The sequence below is a fragment of the Ceratotherium simum genome, chromosome 25 (genome assembly GCF_057802395.1).
Source record: "Ceratotherium simum simum isolate JZ-2026a chromosome 25, ASM5780239v1, whole genome shotgun sequence".
NCBI lineage: Eukaryota > Metazoa > Chordata > Mammalia > Perissodactyla > Rhinocerotidae > Ceratotherium > Ceratotherium simum.
This window is the reverse complement of record NC_141924.1, coordinates 6,341,792-6,366,724: the sequence shown is the minus strand read 5'-3', so window position 1 is coordinate 6,366,724 and position 24,933 is coordinate 6,341,792. Positions and strand designations below refer to the sequence as shown.

The following is a 24,933-nucleotide window of genomic DNA, read 5'->3' as shown; positions in this document are numbered from 1 at the left end:
AAAGGATCTAGGCATCTGGCAGGTTGATAGAGAAGCCAAGGCCTCCCACACAGGCAGTCTCCAGGTGCCGGGCTTTGGTAATGGGGTGAGGGATGCCCACCCTCACTCTGCCCAGCGCTGCAGGGAAGAGGTGAGCAGGTCCTCCTAGACCCAGGGTGCCCGAGCTGACCAAGCACAGTCAGAGCACGCAACTCTCTGTATTTCCAGTTCTATGGAGGAAACAAACCCTGGATCTCGTGGCACCCACCCGCTCCCCTTCCTGAAAGTCTGGTGACATACAGTCAGTTCTCGTTATTCACAGTAGTTATGTTCTATAAAGTCACCACCTACCCTCCATTAGTGAATTCTGAATTGTTGCTCCTAGAGGAAATACGGGGTTAGGTTCCTATGAGCTTCTGGTTACATTTTCATCAACCAATCAATACATAACCTTATGTTATAGTGTTTTCTGTTTAAAGACACCTTATTTGATATATGTTGCTGATCCATTGACACTGAACTTGCAGCCACCAGCATTATAACTCGTGCCTGGACAAAGCTTATCTAACACGTGTTTTCCCCATAGGGCCCATCACAGCCTTCTCTTGCTTAGGAACGCTAGATCAGCACCACACATGGGGGCCGTTTCAAACAGCTAAGTCACCAACAAAAGGCACAAAAATGTGAAAAACATACATAGCCTAGAAGAAGGACACTTGTTTACAGCAGGAGCACTGAAACAAGATAGCAGAGCGTCACTTGCTCAACCCCAACTGGGAATGGGCATGTTGGGCAACTCAGATTTTTTTTGCTGCTCTGGGCGTGTTCACAAACGATCCCAAAAGAGCTGTGAGTATTGACTTTGTAATTACAAATATACTTGAGGGAGCAGGCGAATTCACAAATACAGAACCTGTAAATAATGAGGATCGACTGAGTGTTTCCATTCTGAGCTGTCTCTCGTTCTCCATGTCTTCTCGTAGGTCTCTGGGCCAGTGGTTCGGCCATTTCCTGTCCAATAAGATGAACAGTCACTAGGACTGCCATACTGAAGCTTATTATGGGCCAGGTAGACCTGCCACCAACATTTGCAGGGCCCAGGGCAACAAACTTGGGGTTGACCAACTGTCCCAGTCTGTCTGGGACTGAAAATTTTCCCAGGATGTAGGACTTTCAGTGTCCCAGGAAAGTCCCAGGCAATCTGGGATGAGTTGGTCACTCTACATAACATGAAAACCATGTAAAAGTTTTAAATCTAGGTTATTTAATACTACTGAAAATTAAAATCTTATTAAATATTTTTACCAAAATAAAACTATTTGCAATTCTACTGTCTCATAACCATCTAGTTGCAAAGTAAAGAGGAGGTGTCAAATTTCATGCATTTTGGCCAACCCTGTGAATACACAAGCTTAATAGCAACATGAGTTGCTTAATATCGCAAAATGCTCCTCAGCCTTTGTGGACAGCTACTGCCAATCTATCCCACATTACACAGCAGGCACCATGAATTAGAACATGAAGGGCCACAAGCAAATGGATGCCTGCTATTTCTGGGAAATGCCAGTTCATTATGCAACGTCCACTGCTTCCCTGCTATCTGACAAAGATCCGACCAGTTAATTCATCTTTTCTCTTTCCTAAGCCCTCCGCCTCTCAGTCCTCCCCATTCTTCCGAGCAGGGTATAGGTCTGACGTGAGCAGGGCACAACCACAAATCTTTGCACCATGGGGAAGCCACCGCATTTTCTTTTGGGGAAATAGATCAAGAGATGCAGACAAGTGTTTCTCTATGGCCTGAACAGTAAGATCAAGATAGAGGATGTTTGCAGCTCAGTGTTCTGGCAACTGAGGCTGGATCCCAACCGCAGGAAGGGCCACGTGTGGGTGCATGGGTGTGAGCGAGACAGAGACACAGAGAGAGAGAGAAGGTGACCCCGGGCAGGGACCCCTGCTGCTCAGGGCTCAGGGTGGTTGTCAGGCACTGACTATGTGTGTTCCCCCCAAATTTATATGTTGAAGCCTTAACTCACAATGTGAGGAGGGCTTTGGGGCTTTGGGTGGTAATCAGGTTCAGGTGAGGATGTGAGGATGGGGACCCCTGGTGGGATTACCATTCCTATGAGAAGAGGAAAAGAGACCAGAGCTCTGGCTCTCTGCCATGTGAAGACAGCAAGAAGGCTTCTGTCTGCAAGCCAGGAAGAGGGCTCTCACCAGGAATGGAATCAGCCAGTACCTTATCTTGGACTTCCCAGCCTCCAGAACTGCGCTGTTGTGTAAGCCCCCCAGTCTATGGTATTTTGTTACGGCAGCCCGAGCTAAGACAGTGGTGCTGCCCGGCACTGTGCCAGATGCTTCTGTCCATCACATTTAACTTCTCAATGACCCTCTGGGGTATAATAATAAATATCTCGTTCCTTTTTCCCTGGTTCCTAGCACACAGCTCCCAAAACTCTTGGAATCTCTGGAGGGATGGGCGTCTTTTCAATGCTAATGAGATGACTGGTGGCCCCTAAACAGCTTCAGGATGGGGACCAGTCACCAGAAAGAACAAGTCTTGATTAGAGGGTTGGAACTTTCAGCCCACCCTTGACCTCTGGGGAGGAGAGGAGGGCTGGAGATTGAGTTAATCACCAATGGCCAGTGATTCGATCAATCACGCCTATGGACTGGAATTTCCATAAAAACCCCTAAATGATGGGTTCAGAGAGCTTCCAGGTTGGCGGACACATAAACGTGCCAGAGGGTGGCACTCCTGGAGGGGGCACGGAGGCTCTACGCCTCTTCCCCATGCCCCGCCCTATGAATCTCTTCCATTTGGCTGTTCCTGAGTTATATCCTTTATAATAAACTGGTAATTGTAAGTCAAATGTTTTCCTGATTTCTGTGAGCCGTTCTAGCAAATTAAAGAACCCAAACGGGGGAGTGCTGTGGGAACCCCCTACATTGTAGCCAAGTTGGACAGAAGTGTGGGTAACCTGGGGACCCAATTTGCGGCTGCCTTCTGAAGTGGGGGCTGTCTTGTGGGACTGAGCCTTAAAACTATGGGGCCTGTGCTAACTTTGGGTAGTCGGTGTCAGAACTGAACCGAATTGTTGGACACTGGCTGATGTCAGAATTAGTTGACATCTGAGAGTTGCAGAAGTGGTGTTGGAAAAGACACCACGTAACTGGTGTCAGAAGTGTTGTAAGTAAAAACAGCTTACTCCACAGTTGTTTTCTCTCCTATGGTACAGAGATGGAAACTGCAGCTCTAAGAGGTTAATGATGCCTGCAAGCTCTAGTTAATGCTAGGGAGCAGAGAAGCCAGCATGGCTGCCAGGTCCCCTGATGTCAAAGCTCATGACTCACCATCCTAGTTACAGGATCCTGGTCTGCCCCACTGGGGCACTGGGCAAGGGGCTGAGAGAGCCAGACCATGGGACCCTGCTCAGTCCTTTCTTCTCTTTGTCTGGAGAAAGGGGGAGAGGCCACTTGCTGCCAACGTGCAGCAATGAGGAGGTGACCCCTCAGCCCCGCTCCTTTTCCATCCACATCTGGGTCACACCAGGGAGGACAGGTGTCCCACGCAGCTGACCACGAATGTGTGTCAGCGGACAGGAGGAGAACATGAATGCCTGTGGCTGGTGGCAGGATGGCTCCTCTGGGGCCTGTACTCATAGCCTCTAATTCCTGCCCTCGGCCTGGCCTTCCTGTCTTCAGCCCTGAGAGTAGTCATGCAATGCAGGAGGACTGGCAGGTGCAGAAGGAAGGGGTCCCCGGTGAGGACCATGAGGCTAGAGATTGTGGCTCCAGCTGACCCTGAGGCAGCCTCAGTTCTCTGACCCAGAAGCTTCATTTCTGTCCCTGCTCTGAGTGGGAGGTGGGCGTGGAGGACAGTCAGTCTGGGCAGGCCTGTGAGTGCCCCCCGATCCCCACCCCAGCAAAGCCAACATGGTCAGCAACAAATGGAGGGACCTAATCCTTCCTCGTTCTGGGCCTCTGTCTGTGAAGTGTCTGTGTGACGCGGCTGCTAGACCAGGTGGTCACTAAGGACCTGCAGCTCCCATGCCCTGGCATTCCGGTCCATAGACGACGAGAGAGAGAATGACCCACCCTAGAGGTCTGCAGTCTCTGAGGCAGCCCAGCCTGTCTCTGCCCTGCTCCTGGCTCCTCACCCCTCCAGGCATAGGCTCAGCAAAAGCAGGAAGTGTCGTGGACTTGGGAAGCTCTGCTGGGGGGGGGGGGGGCTGTCATATACAACCCACATGTCCAGGCACTTCACAGGTGACATTCTGAATCCTGCCAGCCACCCCACCTGCCGTGTTACAGATGAGGACACTGAGGCACAGAGAGGGGGAAGCCGGATTCCAAAGCAGACACTCTGCACTCTCTATGGGCCTTGATGGAGAAAGGAGGAGGCTTCTCTGTCCATGCCAGGAGGGGTAGGACGCCCAGTAGACTCGGATTGCTGGCTGTGTAACTCGGGGCAGATGCCTGACTGCCCTGCATGGGCCGCTGGGGAAATCCTCCACGCAGTGCCGGACACATAGGTCAGTGAGCAGTTTAGCCTTTCCTAGGGCACCCCGAATCATGTAGGCCTGAGCCTCCCCAACTCCCACGTTCCTGCACGGGCCCCTCCCCCCTGCCGGCAGCGGCTCCTCACAATTTTTACTTACAAGTGAAACTTAGAAATGGAAACTTCGTGTTACTATCGCTAGATGAAAAGATCTCTACCACTTGCCGCGAATCACCCAAAAAAAACTGCAAGAAAACAAGGCAAAGACATTAAATTCTCCTTAGATGCTGGTGTCTGCTTAAGGCTTGCCGTCCCCACGTAGAAAGAGAAAAGGATTATTAAGGACCTAAGTGGGCAACCGCTGGGATGGAAAGGAACCCAGGACATCCGCTGTCACGTGGTTATGGAAAACCTCTCTCCACCCTCGCCGGGCGCCAGGCCTCCCCCTCTCCCTCCTCCGCCCCCGCCCCCACCCCAGGTCGCGGAGGAGGGAGGGGTGGGCGTCCTGCCCCCTATTGGCCCGCCCACCGACTCATTTGCATGGCCCGCGGGGGCGGGGCCTCCGGGTGACGTCACGCAGAGGCTGCCTGCGCCGCGGGCGGAGGCCCACCTGAGAGCCCGCGGGCGCGCAGGCCGGAGCGGCGGCGGAGCTGACCGCAGGCCCCGCACACGGACGCGGACGCGGACGCCGGACCCCGGCGGAGCAGCGGCGGGCCGGGAGCTCGGCCCCCCGAGCCACCGCCGCTATGTACGACCCCGAGCGCGGCTGGAGCCTGTCTTTCTCGGGCTGCGGCTTCCTGGCCTCGTACCACATCGGGGTGACCTGCTGCCTGAGCGACCGCGCCCCGCACCTCCTCCGCGACGCGCGCATGTTCTTCGGCGCCTCGTCTGGAGCGCTGCACTGCGTCACCTTCCTGGCGGGGATGTCGCCGCGTACGTCCGGGGCTGCTGCCGGGCTCCGCGCGGGAAGGGGGCGCCCCCGGCCGGGGTGCGGGCAACCCCTAGGGGTCGCGGGGCGCCCGCTGGAGCCGATTGGACATGGACACTGCGGAGTACATCCCAGAGGGTCCCTCCCCAGACAGATGCCTCCTTCACTGCGTCCTCTCGCCCCGCGACGGAGGGCTTTGTCCCCCGGCTTGGGAAGGGGCACGCCTGGGGAGCGCCTCCCATGGGCGTGAGAACCCTGAGCGCATCCCCGCCCCAATCCCCCTCTGGCGTCCGGGCCTGAAGGAAGCCCCCACCCCGGGACTGAGAGCCGGGTCTTCGGGGAGCGACGGGGAGGAGGCAGCCCGACCAGGCGTGGACGGAGGGTGGAGCGGGTTCCTGTGTTCCCCGGCATCTGCGGGGAGGCGCTGGCGAGCTGAGCTGCCGAAGGGAAGGGCCAGTTTGCCCTGGGTCCGACCAGAAGGGGGTCGTTGGCCTGTGTCTCAGGGTGTGCGCCTTCTTCCTTCTGGAGACTAGAGGGACTGCAGACACTCTCGCCCCGGGCGCCTCTGGTCCCCGCAGACCCCTCCAGGGGCTAGGTGCCTCTCAGGGAGAGGGCTTCTCTTCGGAGTCCTCTTGGGCAGACGTGCTGCTTTGGAATTGGGGTGGGGTTGGGGGTATGAGTTTATCTCCTCTCCTCCTTTGCCCGTGTTTGAGACGCTGCCTGGGGGCTGGAGGGGATCCCTGGACATCCTCCGTCCCATCCTCTTCTCCTCTCCACACACACCCTGCTCAGCGCCACTGGAAATGAGGTTCTGTGCATTTGATTCTTGTCCTAATTAAACATCTGTCCATGTGGGTGCCCGTGGGGGGAGGTCGTGGGGCTTGTGCCCAGCTGGCCCAAACTACTAGGTTATATCATTCTGGTCTGGGGTTCGGAACCAGGGGGCGGGGCCTGGAGCAAGTGGTCGCCTGGAGCTGTTGGCACCCAAAGGTGCCACACAGGAAGATAATGCACCTTATCAGCCTCTGTTTATCTGGGCTTACTTAACAATTTACTCTTTGCTCTACCTGGGGACTGCTGTGTTGGGCGCCACCAGCAGGGAGTGACTTTGTTTCTGGTGGCCAGGAATCCCCTACCAGTAGGTGCAGCCTTGTCGTTGGATAGGATGAGTGAGCAGACCCTGGGCTGGCCCAGAGGTGGGGATTTGGAGGGAGGCCACTCTGGCTGCCTTCTCCATTGAGGGAGAGAGGAGCAAAGGGTAGGAAGTGTGACCTCGGGGAGGAGTAGACTGACTACATAGCCAGTCTGCACACCCTGGTTTTTAACAATGATAAAAGCCAGCCCTTGTATCCCCAGGTGACCTGAAGACACCCTCATGGTTGAATGTTTAGTTGGGACCAGTTTCATATGCACTGGCCCCAGCACCTGAAGGACACTGATTCCACTGTAGAGGGTCCTAACTGGCAGAGGACAGGTGCAGCCTGGGGCCATGCCCTGCAGGACAGGAGGAGGCCTGGGAACCACCACGTCCTTGGAAAGTAGGTCTGGAGGTTTCTGCAGGAGCTGGTCCCCAGGTTCCTGCTTTAACCTGCTGTCTCACTTGGGGACTGTGGAGGAGCATTTCCCAAGGACTTCGACTTGGGCAGAGCTCCTGAGGGTGCATGTAAGTCAGGGCTGACTTGGCAGGAGAGACTGGCAGAACCTGCCAGCTGTGTGCAAATTCGCCCCTCCTGTCCCGGGCTCTGTGGGGCCACCATGCAGGGAGAACTGAGTAGAGGTCAGAGGTTGGGTCAGGATGGGCTGGCGCATGTCTGTCCTTCTGCATCCCAAAATTTATGACAGGCCAGGTCTCAGGCTGAGACAGGTGCTCCCACATGCCAAGGTGTTGCAGATCAGCCCCAGGGAGCCAGGCCAGTGAATGAGGTCAGAGGGAGCAAGAATGTGCCCCACGCCCACTAGACATTCTGATCATTCTGGTGTTAGAGATTAAAGGTTAAGTCTAGTTATTTTATTTATTTATTTATGTATTTATTTTTGTGTGTGTGGAAGATCAGCCCTGAGCTAACATCTGCCAATCCTCCTCTTTTTGCTGAGGAAGACTGGCCCTGGGCTAACATCCCTGCCCATCTTCCTCTACTTTATAGGGGACGCCGCCTCAGCATGGCTTGACAAGCGGTGCGCCAGTGCACGCCCAGGACCCGAACCCCGGGCCGCCACAGCGGGGCGTGTGCACTTAACCGCTATGCCACCGGGCCGGCCCCATTAAGTCTAGTTATTTTTTTAGGAGCCTCCTCTGGGTTGAGCACCTTACAGATTGTATTGTATCTAATCCTCTCTGTCTCCAAAAGATAGGTAAATATTGTCCCACGTTAAAAACACACAGTCTGGGCCGGCCCCGTGGCCTAGTGGTTAAGTTCCGCATGTTCCGTTTTGGTGGCACGGGTTTGGTTCCTGGGCTTGGACCTACACTGCTCATCTGTCAGTGGCCATGCTGTGGTGGCAGCTCACATGCAAAAAAAAAAAAACAGAGGAAGATTGGCAGCAGATGGTAGCTCACGGTGAATCTTCCTCAGCAAAAAAAAAAAAACAAAAAACACAGTCTGAGACTTAGAGAGGCAGTGAGGTGGCTTACTGAGGTCACTCAGCTAGTAAGAGGTGGAAGCAGGATTGAAACTCAGGTCCAAGCCTGCACTCCTCCTCTGCTCACTACAGTGTCAGCCCCATCTGTGCTGCAGCCCCGATGCTGATGAGTCCCTGGCTTCTGGCTTTGAGGGTGATGGAGGTGAAGAGAGAGCTCACCTGGGCCTGTAGAGGCTCGGTCCCGTGACCAGGACCTAGAGCAGCACTGTCCAGTAGAAGTAGAGTGCAGGCCACAGATGTCATTTTTTATTTCCCAATAGCCACATGGAAAACATAAAAGACACAAGTGAAATTAATTTTATTTATCCCAGTATGGCAAAATATTATCATTTTCCCATCTAATCAATGTAAAACATTATTAATGAGATATTTTTCATCCTTTTTTTGTACTAAGCCTTTGAAATCCAGTGTGTGTTTTACACATCTCAATTTGGACTAGCCATGTTTCAAGGAATCATGCGGCTCAACATGTGTGTGGCTGCCGTGTTAGATGGCAAAGGCCTAGAGAAAGGTTGGCAGCTTCCTTGCTGTCAGGTTTCTGGTCTTGCCACAAAGCATTCGCATCTCCAGGGCGGTAAATTCCTTTGTATATTTGTCTCCCCCTCCCCCGCCCCAGACCTGAGTCTGCAGATCCTTATGGACCTTTGCCGGAGTGCCAGGAGCCGGAACATTGGCATCTTCCACCCATCTTTCAGTGCGGGCAGGAGCATCCGAGAAAACCTCCACAGACACCTTCCAGCCAACGTCCACCAGCTCATCTCCGGGAAGATGTTCATCTCGCTCACCAGAGTGTCGGACGGGGAGAACGTGCTGGTGTCTGATTTTCAGTCCAAAGATGAAGTCGTGGATGTAAGCAGTTTGCTTCTCCGGGTGTTGTCGAGTAAGAAAGCCTGTTTCGTTTTGGAAGACACAGAGAGGGCTGTCATAGGCCACCTGCCCTGTTTCTTAAGATGCAGAAGAACCTGGTGGCCCGTGATGCTGGTTGGCTTCCTGCACCAGTGATGTGAACTCCGTGTGCATCTGGCGGTCCAGTCCGTAGCATGTGTAAACCCTAAGTGTTCCAGGACAGTTTCAATTTCAAATAACGCCTCCCTATCCTTCAAGACTCAGCTCATGACCTCTGTCATGAGTGTGTCCCTCCTCCCAATGACACATGTTCCTCAATGAGGCCACCTTGAGTGAAGCCTCACAAGCATGGGAACATGCCTTATTTGCCTCTGTCCTCAGGGTCTCACACGGAGATCATTTGCAATATCTAAAAACCATTTAATTTGGCTGATGCGTTTTATGAGAATTCCTTGACTACATTTCACTTGGCACAGGTCTATACGTGATGGCAGCCTGGCACATATAACCAGCAGCACCTCCGCAGCCAGTGTCATCCTCCATTTAATCTTGTTTCCAGAAGCTCTCTGTAGACAGCGCTTGTCCAGTCCCCCATGAGTCCGTTCTCTGAGTGAATCAGTGTTGTGTCATGCTTAGTGCTTTCTAGCACAGTGCTACTCAAAGTGTGGTCCTTGTACCAGCAGCTTCAGCAGCCCCTGGGAGCTTGCTAGAATTGCAGGTTCTCAGGCCTCACCTCTGACCTATGATATCTGAGTCCCAGGAGTAGGATGCAGAGGCTGTGGTTCAACAAGCCTTCCAGGTGGTTCTAATGAATGTCAGCATTTGCGAAGCCCTGATCTAGTCCCTTCCCAGTCAGCGAGTTGACAACACTTGGTCCTATCTGCGACGGCCCAGGGCCACTCTCGTGGGGAGCAGGGGCAGGAAGTTGACGTCCACAGACAGTGTGATTAAGGAGCTTATCCTTAGGCCTGTAATACAAGTGTGTAGGTTGGTTCATTGTTCATTCAACTCATTTATTAAAGCGCCTACTCTGTGCACAGAGCATTTTCAGGCTTGTTGCTCTGCTCACTTGGAGGAGGCTCGTCAAGGCCCAGGGGAATAAAGGGCACCTGTTGTGGCCTGTGGGTTCACTCCCTTTTGTCTTCACAGGCCTTGCTGTGTTCCTCCTTCATCCCTTTCTACGTTGGCTTAATCCCTCCTTCCTTCAGAGGCGTGGTGAGTCCGCTTTTAGACTGTGTTTGCATGGCTCCTGCCTGCAGGGCACTAGGCTCAGGCACCCTGGACCTGTCCCCAAATGCAGAACCTTTTGCCTTGCAGCCTTTCAGACAGAGATTCCATGGCTGAGCCCCCTTCCAGGCAGGCTGGGCAGCCAAACCAGCTTCATGTAGAATCAGTTATCTGGCTCTCTGTAAGGGAAGCTGGTCCTCTTAATCTTCACCTGCGCACTAAAGATAGGTTCCCAATGGCCTAGGTAAAGTATAAGACGCTTAAGAATCGGTTACTTGCTTCAGGTAGAGCTTATTCTCAGGGGTTGAGAGTTTCAGTCCCCACTGGGTCTGGCTCTGTCCTTTTCAGCCCGTGGCTTTGGGCAGAAGCCGCCAACAGTGCTGTGATTTGGTTCCATTCAGCAAATTTGTGTTTTGGCTGATGCCTGGGCCCTGCCTGGAGTGGAGCAACTGAAGTTGAGGTGTCTGTTCTGAAGGCTCTGGGCCAGACACTGGGCTATGCTGGACCACTGGGCGGCCACCCTGTAGGGCAGCGGTTATCAACCAAAAATGATTCTGTCCCTCCACTTGGATACCTGTCAATGTCTGAGACAGTTTAGGTTGTCACAGTGGGGGATGCTACTGGGATCTAGTGTAGAGGCCAGGGATGATACTCAGCATCCTACAGTGCACAGGACAGCCCTCTCAACAAAGAGTCATCTGACCCCAAATGTCCGTAGTGCCAAGCTGAGAATCCCCGTCTAGGGAGAGAAGATACGACATCCTAACGTCTCAGAGCAGAAAGGCACTGTAGAAGCCCTCTCGGTTGACGCTTTAAGAGCCGTGCCATCCTCACATTGCAGAGCGAGTTGCAGAGGCAGGTTACACTTAGCCTCGCTTGTGCTCCAGAGCAACCCCATGACAGACACACTGTTGTCCCTATTTACAGACGAGAAAACTGAGGCCAGGAGCAATGTAGTGGTCACCCCAAATTCTCAGCCTCTGCCTGGCAGACAAACCTAGAGTTGAATCTCTGCTCTGGCAAGTGTTAGCTGGGCCTCTTAGGACACGTTTCTTAACCTCTCTGAGATTGATCTGCAAAATGAGGATTAAGAATAGTGCAGTATCATAAAGTTGTTGTGGGAATTACGTGAGATACTGCAGTCAGGTGCTGAGCACAGAGCCTGGTACCTGTAAGTCATCGGTAAATGAGGGTTATTTCATCCTTATTGTTGTTGTTATCTTTCCACTTCCCTGTAGTGGGTACACAGTCACCCATTCAGTAGACTCAGCGGAAACCTGCTGAAAATTAGAACAGATCATTCTTGAGATTCCACCGAGCAAACTCAGAACGTTACCATAGAAACATTCAGAGTGGAAGGAAAAATTCTATATGACGGGGAATAATTGGATTTAGACTACCCCTTGAGTGAAAAATAGTCAACCAAAAATAGTCCTCCCTCCTCAGTCTTAACTAAAGATTCCTGACATGTGGTCCCTTGCTGCCAGTGAGGTTCTGATGCGTGCCTACATCTTCCATAGAAATTGTGTGGCTACAATTTTGAAAATACTCTCTGTCTGCATCTGCTCATTTTTGGACTCAAGGCAAGAATCTCTCGACGGCTAAGGCATGGCTGAACGTGCCTGATTCTTTTCGGACTTGTCTGAGGCCAAGCTGTGCCCTGAGATTTCTCCCTTTGGAAGGATTGGCTGGGGACCATCCTCCCGCTATCATATTTGAAGGCCTTTTTCTGTGGGTGCCGACGGCTGGGCCGTGATGGTCGTGGGTTTGGGAATCGTTCTGACACTGGTTTGATAGATGCGGACTCTGTCCAAATTGTTCCAAAACCTGCCTGCCCCAGCCCGAGGTTGTTTAAGGATATGGATGCAGGAAAACTGATGCTCACAGTAACTCATCCCAAATGCCACTTAGTTGTGGGATAAGAGGACATTTTCTGGGGCCTGTCCAGCTCCCAGGTTCACTGTTTCCTTTAAGTCTCCAAACCCCTCAAGGTGTTGGGTCTCATTTTCAAGGTGTGGACAGATTCAGGCTTACAGGTTAAGTGTCTTGTCCAGGATTTCCCAAGCAGCAAGGGGGGTCTGGAATGGAACCCATGACCATCTGTCTCCTTTAGGGCAGAGTCTGCATCACACTCTGTCCCCAGTACACACAGACCCCTGGTCCATATGGCCCCTTTATTCAAATTACATGGGCATGCCTATGGGTGCCCGCCGGGGCTTAGAACTTGGCCAGCACAACATGGGCTGGACTGCAGCCTCCATCTGCCTCTTTGCCAGGCACTTTTTGTGCAGTGCACAAACTACACAACAGTATATAGCAACCCTGAGTACCAGCGTAGATCCTGGCCTGGCACAGAAGTGCTTAGTCAGGATTTGTTGAAAGAGTATTCCAAAGTGCTCTCTTTCCGCTGTACCAGCCTACGGCTCTGAGAAGCCTCTGCCCGTAATCTGAAAAACAGAAAACACCAGCCCAGAGCTGCTGACAGTATGTCCTTTTTTTCCTCCCTTAAAAGCGATACGTGGATGGAGGAGTGAGTAATAATATGCCCTTCTTTGATGCAAAAACGACCATCACTGTGTCCCCCTTCTATGGGGAGTGTGACATCTGCCCTAAAGCCTTGTCCACGAACTTTCTCTACATGGACTTCACCAAGCTCAGTGTGCGCCTCTGTTCAGAGAATGTCTACCTTATGTTACGAGCGCTGTTCCCTCCGGATCTCAAGGTGAGCGGGGGGCTGTGTGTTCTGGGGGTCCAGCTCTTCTTTGCTTCCCTCTTTGCCAGGAGATCTCCCAGTCGTTCTCTACGCAAACAAACAGACCCATCATTGAAGAGGAGCTCAGGGAGGGGTTGCTTGTTCCAGAAGCTCCGTGCTGCCCCACGTGGATCATGGGAATTGCCAGGGAACATTTAAACAGCTGCTGCTCAGATCCCCCTTCCAGGAGCTGTGGTTTAAGTAGTTAGGGGTGCAGCCTGGGCACTAGGATTTTTTTTAAGTTACCTGGATGATTCTTTTTTGCTTTTTTTTTTTTGCTGGGAAAGATTCGCCATGAGCTAACATCTGTTGCCAATCTTCCTCCCCGCCCCCGCAAGCCCCAGTACATAGTTGTATATTCTAGTTGTAAGTCCTTCTAGTTCTTCTGTGTGAGCCGCCACCACAGCATGGCTACCAACAGACGAGAGGTGTAGTTCGTGCCTGGGAACCGAACCCAGGCCACCAAAGTGGCGGGTGCCAAGCTTTAACCGCTAGGCCATCAGGGCTGGCTCTGTTGATTCTTATTTGCAGCCATGGTCCAGAACCACACTGCATGTGGTGGTTTAATCTTTTTTGATTGTTGTTGTTTTAGTAGGCCCTACCGCCCTAACATAGTAAGAAAACGTGTAGACTGTGGACGCTCACAGTTCTCTGGGGAGAAAGAAGGCTATACCATGCAATGTACGCCAACAGCGTGTGCTCCGGAGAGAGGGAAGGCTGTCCGACAGATCTGGTTTGCCTGTGTGGTTCGTATGCAGACAAGGAGGCAGCTGTTATTGTCCCGGTGACAACTAGAAAAGGCCCCAATACTTGTTAGGGTGGAGGCCCATCAAGGGACCAAGGGAAACCTGCACCTGTCGTGCCAGGGCGCCAGCGAAGGCTCCACGGAGGGGATGCCGTTCCAGCCGAGTCTCGCAGGAGAGTGGGGCTGCCACCTCCCAGGAGCACAGAGCCGCCTGTCCAGCCCTGCGTGGCTGTGCCCGGCACACAGGAGGGGCTCAGAGCTGGGAGGCTTCCTCAGCTTGTCTGTGCAGTCCTCTGGGGATATGTAGATGAATGGTGCTGAGTGAACCAGCCCCTGCAGTTAACTTCCTTGATTTGCTTACAGGTGCTTGGAGCGCTATGCCTTCAGGGGTATTTAGACGCGGTCAGGTTCTTGGAGGAGAAGGGTATGTATGGGCGAGGGGAATAGACGTGGGTTCTTGTTAGCAGTCTTGGTAAAGCGGAGGTTGCTGTTATTTATGTCACTCCGTGCTCAGCACCGTCACCTACCATCTTGCTCAGCCCACTCACTCATTAACCCCGTGTGATAGGAAATCTTTGCCCCATTTTACAGATCTGTTTTTCTATTCTGCTTGAACTACCGTGAACCTTTAGTTTAACAAGGGCTGACTTTACACGGTTTCTGATGAGCCAGGGCCCCAAAGGAAGCACTCCGAATAGCTGTCACCAGCCAGGTGTGGGTCCCACCCACTGGACCTGTTGTCCTTTCTGGGGTAGTTCTTGCCTTGGAGTCACCCTGACTTGTCCAGGCTGCAGGAGTTGGGCTTTCGAAATATTAGGGTGGAACAACTATTAGATGTGCTTGGGCTAGTTTTCATCAATACTAGAAGTTGGTTCATGTATTGATCCTCTGAATTAGTCTTTGGCCAAGACCAAGGAGACAGCATGGCTTAAAGGGCATGTGTGTATTTATCTACTCAGAAAATGTTTGCTGTGCACCTTTTGGTGCCGAGCAGTTGGCTCTGCGGCAGGGATCCTGCAGTGGACAGAGAGGTGTGGCCCCGGCCCTCCCAGAGCTTACAGTCCTGTGGTAAGGCAGGCAGATGAGTAAGTAGAAGGATGATGGTGTGCAGTGCCCTGCGGGAAGATAGAGGACGCTATAGGATCACACAGTAGGGGTCTGCAAGGCATGAGGAAAGTAGGGCTTCCAGAAGATATATATTCATGTTGAGACTTTGGGGGTGGCTAGGAGCATTCTAGCATGTGGGACGGGGGGTGAGACCTACAGGCAACAGACTTCAGCCTGTTGGACAGAAAGAAGGCCTGTGTAACTGGAGTAGTGGGCGTGGGGGACGCTGAGAGATGGACAGAGAGGAGAGGGGCAGGGATGGTGATAAATGAAAAGTGGAGGGGCAAGCCTGGGCCTTGTGGACATGGGGAGGAGTTTGTGTCCCGCAGCCATAGGGAGCCATTGAGGGTGCTGAAGCAGGAGTGAGGGAGGTCCGAGGAGAGCTTTGGATGGCCCCCGTGGCTGCAGTATGGAGAGGGCGAGACCAGCACCCAGGAGGCTGACGAGGCAGCCAGGGTTGGGGCAGCGAGAATGGTGGAAGGGGCCCAAGAGTTCAGGACTTGGAGGTGACTAACCAGAGATTTGGGCAGAGGAAGGCTCAAGGATGAAGTCCTGGCTTCTGGCTTCAGTAGCTGGGGCTGGAGAGAGGGGGCTTGGCTCACAGGTTCAGGGCACCTGGGAGGGAGTGGGTTCTGCTGGAAAGCCCAGTGTCAGAGTGCAGAGTTCTGGGGAGCAGTCTGGACTGGGGATGAAATTTGGGGGCAGTCTAGGAATAAATGACCACAGTGAACTCCGTGGGGCCGGACTCTGGTTGCTCAGTGACTTTCCTAACTCGCTGACTTGGGACAAGCCACCTGCCCTCCCTGGGCCTCCGTTTCCACATCTGTAGCCAGGGGTGTTCAGATTGCATGATGTCCAGGTCGTTCTTAGTAATTCTAAAGACTGGTGTGGGGCTGAGCACTTGCAGCATCTGTGTTGGGTTTGGGTTTAAAGATCTCAGCCAGGTCCTTGGGCCAGGCTAGCTTCCCCGGGGTCCTGCAGGGGACACGTGGGGGTGGGGTAGGTGTCCTCGGGGAACAGAGTCTGTGAAACATACCCAAGGGACTGTCAAGTTCCGGAGGGTGAGCAGCATGTCTAACAGAGGCCAGAGGATCCAGGGGGTTACAAATGGGAGGTGTAACCTAGGGAGCAAGGTGCGGGCATCCAGGAGCAGCCCCTGGTCTTTTTAACCTGAGGTTGGAAGCAAGAGGTGAGCCAGGGGCAGCTGTGGGCATCTGAAACTACTTGTCCCCCGTCCCCACCCAGCGTGCCAATTCCATGAGAGCAGGAACCACTTGCTGTGCCAGCTACCGAGCCCCAGTGCATGCACAAACTCCCTCACCTGATGCTTCTCTCAAGGCATGTGATGGAAGCCTGACATCAGAGCTAGGTTCAAATTCTGCTCTGTCACTTATTGGCTGTGTGGCTTTGGATGAATCTCTTAACCTCTCTGTGCTTCTGATTCCTCAATTGAAAAGTAGAGATGATGATAATGGTAGCAGTTGAATGGTTGCTGCAAGGCCTGACCATGAAGTTCCTAACTCGGGCTGGAATGCAGGCCAAACCAGTGGTTCAGTTATTACAAATTAGTTATGTTCCTTGTATTTCAGTCTCATGAATCCACATGTGGCTCTGGAGCCCACACAGCTAGACAGGGATTGAGCCAGAAGCCAAACCCACATCTGTCTGGCTTCATAGCCCCACACTTCTTTCACCCTGTGACAAAGCCGTACCCTCGCCCTGTCCCCGCCTTGTACTTAGCTCAGAACAGGCTGCAGCTTCCCTGTTAGTTGCTTGCCTCCCCTATCCACCTGCGGGTGCGTGGGCGGTAATGAGCCCCTGCTGCCCAGATGCGCCTGATGGGTTGTTTTCTGTGCCCACCGTAGGCATCTGTAACAGGCCCCATCTGTACCGGATTTTATCTTCCCAAGAGCCGGAGGTCCTCGCGTCCCTGCGGGAACACACGAGCCTGGAGTCTGCCCCAGGCATCACCACTGGGGAGATGAGTCCTGAGGGAGATGAGCTGCTGGACCACCTGCGTCTCAGCATCCAGCACTGGGACGAGAGCATCCTGGAGACCCTGTCGCCCAAGCTCACTATAGGTGCCGGCTCCTCAGGGGGCAGGACGGCAGAGGGTGTTGTTTTCTGTGACTCTTTGAGAGACTGAAAGGGCTTCTCTGCTGTGTTATGAAGGAAGAGATGAGGCAGAGTGACAGGGCAGGCCCTTTGGGGCCCCCACCTCCTAGCACAGGCCTCCCGTTCACCCAGGCATCTTGCTCAGTTTCCCTTCCCATGGGAAGGGGTCAAGGCCAGAGGGCAACTCCAGCTGAGTCTGTTTTGAGTTAACCAGACACACTCTCAGCTCCTAGGGTCCGGGCACACTGGATTTCGGGGGCCCCAGGGGCGGGCCCATTCTTTCAGAACACGTTCTCTGCCTGTCTTTCCCTCTCAAAGCTTTCTTTCTCAAGGGGCCTCTCCTGATTTCCTCCTCCCCCCAAACCCACAATTTTGAACCTTCACTGAACGGTGGTATATTGTATCATGTCATCAACTATTAGATGGACAGATGAGAGCACAAACCAGCTTCCGATCAGGCATTCGGAAAAATTCAAAGATGATCGGGACACCATTCCTTGCCCCTGAGGCACTGGCGCCCGAGGAGCTGCACAAACCAGCAGCTGCCGAGGTTCACGTGATTTGAGGCGTCATGAGGTCTTTACAAAGGGGAAATAGAAGGCCAGGGGGTTCCAGGCAGGAGATGGAATCCACTGAAGGTACAAGGAAAAGCAAAGAAAGCAGGTGGACTGTTTGAGAAGTTTATGAAACGCCTCCAAAAATAGTTGTCAATTTAAAAGAAAGTCGTTAATTGGGAACCCTGTGTCCTGTGGCTGTTCTGGGCACATTCCCCGTTTGATCTGATTTGCGAATGCTTCTGATTTTTGGGCTGCCAGGGTTTGTGTATTTCATAGAAATTCCCAGCACCACCATGGTATGGTGGTTGGGTTTTCCCGCTGGTGAGAGGTAGACCTCCAAATTGTCTTTTTCAGCGCTGAGTGAAGCAGTGAAACACCGAGCTGGATACATGAGCAAGATTTGCAACTTCCTACCGATTAAGGTGATGTCCTATGTCATGCTGCCCTGCACGCTCCCCGTGGAGTACACGATCGCCGTGATCCACAGGTGAGTGTTTCCCGTGGCCTGTGTCTTCCTCATGGGGCTGGGTGAGGACTAAGTGAGAGGCCCTCTCCCTGGGGCTGGGCTCCTTGTGCAGCGGGAAGGAGCTCCCGGTTCTGTAAGGGACGCCCCTGAGAGGAGCCTCAGTGGCGAGCCCCTGCCCATCCCACCTCCTTTCTCATTGCCGGTATAGGTTTGTCACTTCTTGTAGGTCTGTTCTTTTATTGGGGGGTGTTATTCCCGGTTTGTTGGGAAGGATGTGAGGCAAATGCCTGTGCGTGCCAGAATCCTGGGCATCTGTCTTACCTCAGCATTTTGCAGACTTACTTTGGTGTTGACTTTCTTTTTAGCGAGTTGGTCCAGCTTGCCCTTCAGTCCATCTTTTAAAGCCCACCCCATCCTTCCAAATCCAGCTCAGCTCTCCGGCCCTTGGTGGACCTTCCCAGAGCCCTTCCCCGCCCCACCGAATTAGCCGCCTGCTCCCTGCACCGCCTTGCCCTGGGTGGAGGTCTGTTCAGGCATTTATCAAAGCCCACAATGTGGGAGTTGGTGGAGGGCAGCGGTCAGGCCTCCTTGGCGCTTCCTCCACTGGGCCCGCTTGTGGCCAAGCACAGCAGGGCTGGGTGGGGGGATGGTATCTCGACTACAAGATTCTCTGTGTCAGGGGCATCGTGCCACAGACACGTAGGATCCTGGAAAACCAAGACCTTTTATTTCCGTGTAAATCCTTGAGTTTCCCTGAATCAGAAGTGGCCTAACTTTGCTTTAGGGCTTTTAAGTAGGCTTTTAAGTAGGCATAACATCCCAAATCCACCCTCTAGGAATTTATCAGATTGGGATTAGAAGTGACCCTGACATTTTACCAGGCAGAGGGTGTTATTGTACGAGATCTGCCTTTTGTTTGGTTTTTGTTCTGTTTGTGTTGGCTTGTCTTCACACTGATGCGATGTCTGTGTGCCTTGGTTTTATTCCTACAGACTAGTGACGTGGCTTCCGGATATTCCTGACGACATCCAGTGGCTGCAGCAGATAACCTCCCAGATTTGTTCTCGAGTGATGACGCGTCTGCTCCCCACGTCCAGGTAGATGATTTGGCTGTGGGTGTGTGGGTCTGACAGGCACCCCTTTCATCCCATCAGGCCTCATGTGCCATTCTAGAGATACCACTGGGCGCCGGACGGGTGGGAAGGAGTTTATCCTTTAGTGCAGGGGGCCCTGTCTTGTGGGAGGCAGCTGAGTAAAGCAGAGGTCCCTGTGCGTCTGCTGAAAGCTCACGCAGACCTGCCTGCGCAGGGGGCTATGGAGTGGGAAGGCGCGGGGCAGTGTGGCCGTTGGAGCCCGGTTTTGATGGCAGAGCTGAGAGCTGGATGATAAGGCAGGGGAGGGGCAGAGGGGACGGGTGCAGGTCAGGGAACGTCACACAGCATTGGTTTGCCTGAGGGAAGGACCTCTGGATCACTGCAGCCCAGGGAGGGGGTGAGGGCATGGAGCCAGAGGCAGGACCAGGCCAGCTTCCTGTGTGCACTGGGGACGGGGTGCTTGTTAGTGCAGATTCCCCACCGACCTCAGACTTGCTGCCTCCCGGTCTTGGTGTGGAGTCCTGCCATCTGCCTTGTTAACATGGCCCAGGTGGGCTGCTTCTCTCTGAATTCTGAAAACTGATTCAGAGCAAGGCGGCCTTCATTCCAGTTACGAGGGTGGGATCTTATCCTGAAAATCGTGGGCCTCAGCTTCTCACCTGTTCAATGGGGCTGACCCTCATCTCCTCATTGGGTTTCTCTGAGGCTTTTGGGAGCCCCTGGCACAGTACTGGACACATGGTGGGCACTCAGGAGACGGGGCCTCAGTTGTTACTGCTATTGGCAGACATGGAAAGGTTTAAGTAGGGAGTGGAAGGGTCTGGTCTGCACTGGGAAATGAGTGGAGTGGCCATGGGGAGGAGGCTGCATCATGGGGCCTGACTGGCAGCAGGCTCCACGGCAAGAGGGCAGCTGCACTGGCCTAGGCGAGGACAAGGGGGCCTGTTCTCACAGGCCTGAGAGGTGGGGACTGAGAGGTGTCCATAGGCTCCAGGGCCAGAAGGAGGTACCAGCTGCAAGCCCTGGGGCCTACTCTCATCCCAAGGGAATGGGACAGCCAGTGAGGAGGAGGAGGCCTGGGGGATGGAGGTGCAGGCTGTGGAAGGGCACCCTGGCGGGCGAGCTGGTTTGTGTGGGGGAAACTGATGGGCTCCATCATGCCTGTGGATATCCAGTGGGAGGTGGCCAGGTGGCTGGAAGGGCCACAGGCTTGGAGGCCCCAGATGGTGACATCAGCCCAGCACTGAGGGGCAGAGGAAGCTGTGGCTTTGGGCTGGGCCGCCCAGCAGTGCCCAGAGTGTGCAGGGTGGTACAGTCAGCGTTGGCCAGCAGTGTTCATCCGTCCTCACTGAGATGGAAGACCTCAGAGTGGCAGGGCAGCAGCTGAGTTAGTGTTCTTCACTTGTTTCAGATCCCAAACGCTGGCAAGCAGCCAACAGCCCCCGCCCCAACAGAAACCAGAACACAATGGGCACTACTGGCCTCCCCACCCCGCGGTGGACCCGGATGCCGCCCTGTGGACAGTCCAGTAGAGGCCAAAGCCGAGGCTGCCCGGCAATCCATCTTCTAGTCCAGCCTGACCTCCTGTAGCAGAGTGTCTGCGGGGTGGGGAGGGCCTGCCCCTTCCCCATGTTTCCAGTGGAGAAGAGTTTCTGAGTCATTTGAGGAGGCAAGTCTAGGACGTTCTTTCAGAGGTGCTAGACCCTTGCGATCTTTGTGCAGCTACCTCTGCAGGGCCTTTTAGTGCCCCGTGGCAGTGACCTACAGAGTCCGGCCTCTGTGCTGAATTTATGGTTTATTGAAACCAAAGGCAATCAATTTTGTTATTATGAAAAGCTACTAAGCTCTTTGGGTGTACATGGTGGTTCAGAGCTTAAGGAAACCTATTATTTAAGCATCTGAGTCAGTGAGCTCAGTTGGTTGAGAAACGGCTCCAGGAAGCCCCACGTGGAGGGTCCGTGGCCGACTCTGTCTTGCAGCCCTCTCCACCGTCCTGGCGGCGCGAGGTTCCTAGGATGGCCAGTGTTTGGATGGAGGGGAACCTATGGCTGGGGGCTGGGCTGCCCTTTGTGCAGTCTCGGGGTTTGGAAGGAAGAGAGAAGGGTGACCCCATCTCCCCGTACAGGAATCTGTCAGTGCTGTGGGAGGGGGTGCCATCCTTCTCCAAGGAGGGCACTGCCAGTCAGAAGGCATTAAAATAACTTATTTGCATTTTGGAACACCTTCTTGACCTAGCCTAAATATTTGATAAAGAGTTTTATATAAAATATAAGGACATCTTATTATCTGTTGAATTATGTAATATGTGAATCAGTGAGATTAACAGAATAAGCCTTAAAAGAAAATCTGGTGCATCAACAGTCACCTCGGCCCCCCAGGCGGGAGCCCAACACAACAGCAGAGCTTCTGTCCGTGCTTGTTTTCCTCACTCCCTTCTCCCTGTCCTCTCTACTCCCACAGCCTTAATGCAGACAAGCAAGAGACAGCGACCTGCCTTCTCCCCGGGTGTGGTAATTTGTTGGCAGGCACAGTGGAATGGGACTCAAGGTGAAATGTGTGTGTCTATTTTTCTTACTTATGCATTCAAGTATTACAAAAAGAAAAGAAACAATGGTAAGCTCAAAATCCTAAATGCTGGCACAGAAAGCTGCTACTTCCACCTACTTTGTGTAAGTATCCTGGAGTCGAAGAACCAGCAAGTTCAGACCAACTAATCTATTGCAAAGATGGCGCTCTTAAAAAAAGAATGTGGGGGGCCAGCCTGGTGGTGTAGTGGTTAAGTTCGTGCGCTCCACTTCGGCGGCCCAGGGTTCGCAGGTTCAAATCCCAGGCGGGGACCAACATACCACTCATCAAGCAAAAAGAAAAAGATAGGCAACGGATGTTGGCTCAGGGCCAATCTTCCTCACCCCAAAAAAGAAAAAAAAAAAGAATGTGGTTCTAGGGGCAAACTCTATATGAGCCTGTTCTCTTGAGCTGTGATGAGATGGTGAACTCCTAGAAGGCAGGGACTGCTTGTGAAAATATGGGGTCATCGCCTAGCGCATGGAAGCCTCCCTTTGGGGCTCCTTGCATCTCCAGGGGCCTTCTATTCTGGTGGCACTCACCGCCTAAGTGAGGTAAGGGCTGGTGAGTGGTGGGCTCCTCCAGCCACCTGGGCCTCAGACCTGTCCCCTTGCTGAGCTGGCCTGAGGGTGGGGGAGGCCATGCCTGACCCCCACCTGGACTCCTGAGAACATACCCTCACACCTTCCCCTGAGCTCCCGACTCTCAGGTCTCCCAGTTATCTGTCGTCTGTTGGAACCACAGCATAGGTCACTAGCACATATGACCACACATGAGCTGTATTTTACAGTAACCAACATGTTTCTGTACAGACATATACACTAGTTCGGTAATTGTTATTAGGAAAGAAATATGTGAAATGGCTGATAGGATTACATGGGACTTACTTTCCTACTACTTTTTGAAATTGTTCAACCTTCTTACAATGAGCGTATATTCTATAATTTTTTAAAAATGTCTCCTAAGACAAGGAGGTATAACACTCTTAGAAATGGCCAAGGCTTCCCTCCTGGCCTGTGCCTTAAATGGCACCCCATGCCCACTCCCCCTGCCCCTGCACCTCCCCAGCACTGCTGGGGTTTCTCCTCAGCATAGAAGAACAATCTTAAGTTTCCCCTACCTTACCTAATAAAACGCTCCCTCTATTTATGGTCCATTTACGCTTTGGAATACTCCACTACCAGGAATGATCAGTGTGTGGTCTATTTAATGCCAGGGAGCAACAGTCTATTTGGTAAACAGCAAAACCTGGTGCGGAGCACAATCCCAGTTAAAACAAGAAATGTGTGGGTGTGTATATGTGTATATACAGAAAAAAGACTGAAAGGATACATACCAAAGTACTGATAGTGGTTATCATTATGCCAATAATTATATTTGATTTGTTGTGCTGATATATGTTTTCCAAATTCCTATGGTGAACATGGATTACTTTCATCAGAAAATAACTCATAATAAATGTGATTTTTAAAACGCTTTCCCGCGTCTCTGCATCTTTTCCAAGGGCTGTGGCGTTGCTTCTCTTCCCTCGCCGCCAAACTCCCTGAAAACACCCCCTTCCTCAAGGTTTATGGCCCCACCAGGCCTGGGGGCCTCCACATGCTCTGTCTGGACACTGTGGACCAGACTTGCCCTGAATCCCTCTCCTTCCTCTGGGACCCTAGACTCTTCTCCATCCTGAGAGCTGGGCTTTTCCCCAAGGCCCAGACGTGCCTGCTCTCCTGAGAGTTCACAGCTGCTCCTGGGAGGCCTCACTGGCTCCCAGGACCCCCCAGTCTCTGGCTCAGGTGAGGGTCGGGCCCACCAACCCCCCGCCAGCTCCCCCTGGCCATCCGTGAGCAGCACCCCAACGTAACCCCTCCAGTGCAGAGCTCCTCAGCTCTCTCATCAGCTGCCCTGTGTCTGTCAGCTCCCAGTCACCCGAGCCAGGAACCAGGGACTCATGGAACCCGTCCTTCCTCCCTCCTCCAGCTGGCCCCAGTCCTGCCACATCCACCTCCACTTAAAGGTCCCTGGAATGCAGCCTCTTGTCCCCTGCCCGCTGACCCTGGCTGCTGCAGCAACGTCCCAGCGGGTGGGGCGCCCGTAGGCCCAGACCTCGTCCAGTCCCTCCCACGGCCTCAGCCCCCAGAAGCTGCTTCCCTCCTGCCTCCCCAGGCCTCACCCCCGACACACACACACATCCAGTGTGCAGTTCCAGCAGAGGCTCAGGGCCTCATCCTCCAGTCGCCCCCCTGCACACCCTGGGCCCCCACCTTGTAGAGTGCCCTCCCCGTGCTCCCTCCTCTCACCGGCTCACCTTCACTCCTCAGGTGCTGGGAGAGGTAGCGCTGGGAGACAGGTGAGGAGGAAAGGGACAAAGAAACAAGGGTGGCGGTCCCTGGGAGCCCATGCCACAGGGTGTCCCAAACTAAGAGGTGGGTGACCTCTGTGGGCATCTGTGGGAAGACCCAGCATCCCTTCCTCATGACCTCTGAGATTGGGGTTTGATTTTATTAGGGGAACCAGGGGAGTCACTAAACGGCCTTTCAGCTTGTGATGGGACCAGATCAACACTTGATAAACCAAGTTTTCTAGAATGCTGGCGTCTTGCAAATGTCACCAGCTGATCTGATCAGTTAGGACTGGCCGGGTTATGCTGCATTTAACAAAGACTCCCAAAAGGTTTATTTCTCACTCATGCTACATGCCCATCAGACTTGGCTGGCCCAGCCCAAACTGTCCCACCATCTGGAGGGTCACTGATCGCTGTTCTTTTTTTTGGTGGGGGGGAGGGAAGAAATGCTGCGCTTAAAGGTTTTCATCCAGAAGTGACACCTATCCCTTCTGCTCACAACATGTTGACCAAAGCAAGTCACAAGGATGGGGGCTGGGAAATGCAATTCTACCTTTTGTCCAAAAAAGGAGCACCGGAAATGCTGGGGAACAGCACCCCTGAAGGCCACAGAAAGCCTCAACAACCCATAACAAAGTCTCCATGACCAATAAATTCAGGAAATACTGGGTTAAAGACAGTCAAACAGGTCTATGTACTGCAGGACTTCTCAGAGCCTTTAATATGCTAATGTACATTGTGACTGTCAGAGATGGTGTCTGAGGGTAAAGCTGTGACTTTGTGTTCCTGATGTATCCTCTGTCACCCTGGCCCAGTGCCTTTGACACAACAGGCTCTCAAATATTTGGCTCAGGACTCTTGTTGCAATCTGCAGGTCAACCTCATGGTTTATCTTTAAGAGGCTTCCTCAGGAAGATAATCCAGTTTATTAAATGTTGACAATGTGCCAGGCCCCATGCTTTATCTCATTAAAACCTCAGTACACCATTATGCCTCAGGAACTGCTATCAACCTCATTTTACAGATGAGAACACTGAGGCTCAGGGAACTGGCAGAATGAATTTCGAATAAGTGTCCTG

The 24,933-nt window shown here is 53.1% G+C and overlaps 1 protein-coding gene across 5 annotated transcripts; it reads left to right on the top strand.

The window, feature by feature from the left end:
• Nucleotides 1–5,110: 5,110 nt before the first annotated feature.
• On the top strand, nt 5,111–21,823 carry PNPLA3 (patatin like domain 3, 1-acylglycerol-3-phosphate O-acyltransferase). Of its 5 annotated transcripts, none has more exons than XM_087448774.1 (9): nt 5,111–5,410; nt 8,662–8,894; nt 10,041–10,106; nt 12,631–12,840; nt 13,979–14,039; nt 16,588–16,803; nt 17,749–17,881; nt 18,853–18,957; nt 21,415–21,823. In XM_087448774.1, the coding sequence occupies exons 1-9, from the start codon at nt 5,224–5,226 to the stop codon at nt 21,503–21,505; spliced, it is 1,302 nt and encodes a 433-aa protein (XP_087304900.1). In that variant the 5' UTR covers nt 5,111–5,223; the 3' UTR covers nt 21,506–21,823. The 5 variants fall into 5 exon arrangements, with proteins under 5 accessions (XP_087304900.1, XP_087304897.1, XP_087304899.1 ...); XM_087448772.1 differs by lacking the exon at nt 5,111–5,410 and adding an exon at nt 5,421–6,213; XM_087448771.1 differs by lacking the exon at nt 10,041–10,106 and having other exon boundaries at nt 5,136–5,410.
• Nucleotides 21,824–24,933: the final 3,110 nt, after the last annotated feature.

Bases quoted from the DNA above. Each gene is read 5' to 3' on its own strand.
- PNPLA3 (XM_087448774.1), top strand. From the start codon at position 5,224: ATGTACGACCCCGAGCGCGGCTGGAGCCTGTCTTTCTCGGGCTGCGGC. The intron at 5,411-8,661 runs GTACGTCCGGGG...CCCCCGCCCCAG, and splicing joins CCTGGCGGGGATGTCGCCGC to ACCTGAGTCTGCAGATCCTT. The intron at 16,804-17,748 runs GTGCCGGCTCCT...TGTCTTTTTCAG, and splicing joins GTCGCCCAAGCTCACTATAG to CGCTGAGTGAAGCAGTGAAA.